The sequence below is a fragment of the Pseudomyrmex gracilis genome, unplaced genomic scaffold, assembly GCF_002006095.1.
Source record: "Pseudomyrmex gracilis isolate BER0280 unplaced genomic scaffold, ASM200609v1 scaffold_216, whole genome shotgun sequence".
Classification (NCBI taxonomy): domain Eukaryota; kingdom Metazoa; phylum Arthropoda; class Insecta; order Hymenoptera; family Formicidae; genus Pseudomyrmex; species Pseudomyrmex gracilis.
Window position 1 is genome coordinate 4186 of NW_018020800.1, and position 5606 is coordinate 9791.

The window sequence follows — 5606 nt, forward strand, 5'->3', positions numbered from 1 at the left end:
GAAGTAAGTATTACTTTCTCCAGTACGTCTAATGTTACGTTTCTTAATCCATCGCAATAAATCCATTCTTGCCATAGTCCTGTTTTAGTTTTATATCTTACAGAAATCACAAAATTATGATTTTAAACAACTGTTCGCAATACATAACAAAGAGTAAGAGTATTTAATGTAAGAAAATCGTGATTATAAAATATTTGCTTACTGTCCAGAGATGGCAGAAATATTTTCATCAATGTGTTTCAGTTCTTCATGAGCAATAGAGTGACACATAATACTACTGAAGAGACACGCCCATTTAAATACTTCGTATCGCAAACATGTGTGAAATGGCGTTGTAACATACTTGTCAAATAAAATGTGAGGAAGAAGTCTTTCTAAGAGAGATCTTAGTGACGCCTAACAGTGATATAATACTAATTTTATACAGTTTGCTTGAGAATTCTATACTAATATTTTTTCTAGTTTTGCGTTTTGGAAACAAAATGTTTTAGAAGGAAGAACAACAACAAAAAGAAAGAAAAGTAGACAGAGAGAGAAATTGAGTGTGAAACAGAGTGTATGTATAAGGAAGTATTCTACAGAAATTGTAGTGATAATAATGTGACAAGAATCTGTGTTTGATGAGTAATTTAGAATATAGTCTACAGACTATAAAAAAGCACAATATAACCAATGATTTTTTATACTTTAAAGTAACTTATGCAGACTAAAAAAAGATCTGCATCTACTATATATATATATATATATATATATATATATATATATATATATGTTCTTATATATGTTTACAATTACACAAACAAAGATAATGTTAGTTTTTAATTAACCTTGAAAGTAACATCCAGATCAGCAAATGGAAAGTAAGTTGACATGTCTTCCAAAATTCTAATCATTGGGTACCAAACTTCATACTCGTGTTCGTCTTGTAAATAGTCTAAGATTCTGAACCACATAAAAAGTTGTTTTTCTTTTACAAAAAAATAATACAAGTTATCAATAATTTGAGCACGATTTAAAACAGGTAATGATGCATGCCAAATGATATGATCAAAAAGAGTTACTTCGTTTTTATGATGTGTGTAATAGACGCGATAGTATCCTATAACAAACATATTTTATGTACAATTTTAAGTTTTGAAAATAATATTTTTTTATTATAATTTATTGTATCTTGGCATTATATATCTATTATTGTAGATACTTTGTAGATTTCGTAAGGAAAATTATAAACCAACAAACACATGTATTCGTGTGTACGTATTTGTTATTCTACTATAACATTTTAACAATTACAATAGATCTACTTACATTTTATGTTGTAATAATACTCACCAATTTGATTTGTATTAAGTGCATATTTACATTTTACGTTGTGATTAAAAATTCTTTGTTGTTGTGTTATATAAGTGTTGTATTTATACAGTTTGTTTAGTTCACTTTCTGTCATGTCCAAAAAAGTAACGATAATAAGAGGAATCGCATAATCATCTTTGTCATGGTTTTCTGGCGTGTTTGAAGTATCGAACACGTATATTTCAAAGTTGCATAAAGGCGATATAATAAACCTAAGGAATTTAAGGTACTTCGGCAGAAATAATCTGCTTGTAAGTTCTGCGTTTAACGAAAAATAATTGCTTTTTCGTATCCATTGTATCCGTTTCCATTCGTCAGAGCAACTCGAGTGTAATGGTAACTCCGTAACAAAGTCGCTCAGGAAACAATACCAAATATTATTGGATCGCAACTGNCTACGAAAAATGCTAAAGTTGTTAACGACAAACTTTTATGACATATCTGTATTAAGATACACTTAAACATTTTAAAATATTATTACAGTTTATCACCTACTATTTCAACTATTAAAAGGTGTATTTAAAAAATAAGATAAAAATATTTTTTAGTAAAAACATTATAATTCACCACAATAGAAAACTTTAAAATATATAGAAATAGTTTGTTACGAATTTGTTAGTAAGAAGAATATACCAATAATTATAGTCATAAACTGTAGATCTGTCAGACTTTATTCTAATATATATATTTAACTTCGTTAATACTTACTCATTTAGTAAATAAGCCTTTGTATCCTTCCAAAATCTGTGTTGCATCACGTATTCCATCATGCGCAGTACAACGGGTACTAAAATATTGTACATTACATAAAGATAGTAGTGTTAATTAATTATTAGTGTTAATTATTATATAAATTTCTTTAGTACAAAAGTTTGGATGTATACAACTGTTGAAGCAATCACATCTTTCTTATATTTCTTTTTGTTAGTTTACTTATTTTATACACGTGTGTAACATAATAATATTTTTACCGTTTTTACCTTTGATAAATGGCGGTATACGCGTAGAAAGTGTAGCATTNGACAAAGTATTTTTTTGTCCTATAATCGGTTCCATTAAATTATCAACGTCCAAATGAAGAGACTCATGTAGTGTGTGTACTACAAACCAATTCATCATTNTNGTGGTTTCGTATATCTAAACAAAAAGTGTCNGAAGTNTTGTAATANTANATGTAAATGTTTANTAAAAGTTTNGNACTGTTCAAATNAAGTACATNTTTTTTGTACATATATATTGCTTNGAATATTTACNTTTATGNANGNTTNTGTACATTATTACTGTATGTTAACATANACATAGCACTCATAAGTAAAAAATATAANTGTTATAANTTTTATGTTTNTATTACATTTTCTAGATTACGTATAANTCAAATCATACTACTTATTCANTATTTACTAGCATTCCGTAATGCTTACGTCATTGNTTTTATTTGNAGTAAGTAATNCGTACCAAATTGTAAGGAAATAATGTACNNACCTGANTAAGTGCATAAATTCCAAAAAATTCTGCTACGGCATTAAACCATTGGTATGACCATAATGACGGTTTGTATAAACCAATAAACCATTGGAATACTATTTGACGTGCTATAAAACGATGTATACTGTTCCTCTGTACAAAGGAAGTTACTGGTAACGCATCGTCGAACATTATCTTTTCTTCNCTAAAAAGTATACACAATATGTCACATTTTTTCTAAAGTACTTTTATTTAGTAACTTCTGTACAACAACGTTTTCATGCATGTGTGATACTCATTTATGTTACATAAGATTCACGTTTAGACAACGAATAAAACAAATTNGAAGATTTAGAAACAGTTTCTATGTTATTGCTGTTACACAATATGTATAAACATAATAAGATTTTTTCTATGTACCTGTGAAGTACAAGACCCAATGTTGCTATAGTATCGTGTTGAAAACCAGGAATTGCAATAAAAGTAATATTTGGTATTCTGAGATCACCAAATCTGTTTATATAAAACTTCATGACTTTGTTTGCAATTTCAAAACAAAGAGAATCGATTTGTATATCACTCGGCAGTGAGGTAGATTTGTTCCACANTACNATATTGCCNATNGATGTATTCTTCATATTCATTGTAGATTTCGGAATTATAATTGCAGCTATTTCGTAAGTACTTATAAAAGGAGTGGTGTGAAAATGCGTCCACATCATGTTATTATTTACTGATTCAAACTCTCGCATCGGCATAGACGACAAAGCTANTTTAGATTTATGGTGCAGTATGGAAATGTTAAAAGTAGTCTTGACTGTCGGATCATCTTCCAANNATGGAAATATACTAGTTCCAGTTACGAGGGTATTAGTTGCGAGTATCCATCTATTGATATTTGTACCATAGACAAGAGAATATTATAGAGTATCAATCTAATGACTACTTTTATACATATCAAGAATAACGTATATATATCTGGTTTTTACTAAAACNTTGAATTATATATTTTTTATGTTACTTACGTCTGTNTTTTGGTGTGTGTAAAAGGAATTTTAACGAACTCATTTTCAGTNTTAGTAANGAGTCCNANAAATATAACACGTAAAGTGTAGTTTCCTCGTAACAAAGTATTTTCGAAATGTAGAATTGTGACAGTTTTTTTGTTTCTNCGTTTAATNGCNTGCTTTGTTGGNTTATAAAAGTGATNNGTAAACATGTCTTGTATCGATTCTNGTAGACTTTCTTGAGGTAATTGTGANTTATTTCTTGTAAGCATTACACTATATACAACCACATGTTTTGAGTATAATCTTATAGTTNGCGTGTTGTTTAGAATCGTGANAGAAGCATTGTACTCTCCATGAAAAGCATCTNTTGTCGCNAANGGCGCAANTTTAATAGTATAATGGTGTGGAATTATATGTTTTGGACGATTATCAGAAATATTTTGAGTTCTGATAATCGCCAANATGCTACTGANTAGTAAGAGCTCCCGAAAAGCCATTTTATGCATACTGTATGAAAACAAAAGTGTGCATTATAACTTTGAGCATGCAANGCTAATGACAAAATAAGCAANTAATNATAACGAAAAATGTNTCTGGAATTAGTAAATAGAATAAAGAGACAAANTACATGGNCGCGAGTGTTTGACGTTTGTTTGTTTTNATCTGTGTAAAGTAAATAAAAATATTGCAATAATANTACATATGNATACTATTACTGTGTACAGGTGATCAAAAACATAGTAACTGCAACGACTTTGTGAGTTTTGTACGAAAGCGTTCAAGAATTGAAACAAGTACATAAACATTCTGCTATATACTTACTATGTGCAGTAATCTATAAAGGTTTTCGATAATTGAAATGAGTTTTGAACAAAAATTATTTCTTCATTTCTGCAAACTAGATACTATACATATAGGTATACAGGCACAATGTTACCTTTTCAAAGGATCACCGAAAACTGTAGACAAACTATCGTGTACATGAGGTATATACATACAGCGTGAACGTCATATGTCCTCTAAAAGTGTTTTGCAAATCATGATAAACAAACTAAGCCATATCAGCAAAAAAAAAAGTAGAATGTCATATATTTGTTATTAAATAAGTATATTTTTTGAATAAAAATATTCAGAAATTACAATTTTTCAAAAACAATTATTTATTTTATATCATATAATGTTTTTTTTGGGTTGGAAAGGAAAGAAAAAATCAGGTAAAGCTCTTTAATATAACAAAGAAAACTTATCTTACGATTTAAAAAAGATTTATACATGTAGTAGAAAAAATATACAATTTTTGCAGTCAGCACCTTACACATTATTATATGTTGAAAGTATGACAATAAATTTTTTAGTGGGAGTTTTTGATAGAGCTTTTACATTCTTTATCATCTACTGAAAACATAGCTTGACGGAATTATATGACATCAGATTACTAGCACAATCTGAGCAATCTTAAGAAAAAATGGAAAACGTGTGATCATGTTAAAATATATATGAGTTTCGGGTATAGTTTTATATGATTATATTAAATTTTAAACAAGTCGGACGTGATTGTGTAAAATCGAATCCGAAATTTGGCGCACTCTGATTTTATATGATCATATATAAATATAAAAAATTGTGTATGATCATATAAAATTAGATCTGAAATTTGACGTAAGGTGATCACTTATATATAATCTTACGTGATCATGTTTCTATTTTTTCTCAAAATTTGTTATCTACATCATCCCAGTTTGCACATATTTCATTTAAAGAATTAAATCATGTAAAAAA

The 5606-nt window shown here is 28.4% G+C and overlaps 2 protein-coding genes across 2 annotated transcripts; both read right to left on the reverse strand.

Moving 5' to 3' along the window:
* Window positions 1–14: 14 nt before the first annotated feature.
* Window positions 15–1050, reverse strand: LOC109858649 (the record flags this gene model as incomplete). The annotated part of the gene is made up of 3 exons (XM_020436129.1): window positions 828–1050; window positions 203–396; window positions 15–96 (listed from the first exon to the last, which is right to left on the reverse strand). Coding segments are annotated over exons 1-3 (402 nt in total), but the record flags the coding sequence as incomplete, so codon positions are not given.
* A 524-nt stretch (window positions 1051–1574) lies between these two features.
* LOC109858639 (aminopeptidase Q-like) lies at window positions 1575–4324 on the reverse strand. Its single transcript, XM_020436106.1, has 6 exons — window positions 4176–4324; window positions 3238–3705; window positions 2836–3022; window positions 2334–2490; window positions 2062–2140; window positions 1575–1611 (listed from the first exon to the last, which is right to left on the reverse strand). The coding sequence occupies exons 1-6, from the start codon at window positions 4322–4324 to the stop codon at window positions 1575–1577; spliced, it is 1077 nt and encodes a 358-aa protein (XP_020291695.1).
* Window positions 4325–5606: the final 1282 nt, after the last annotated feature.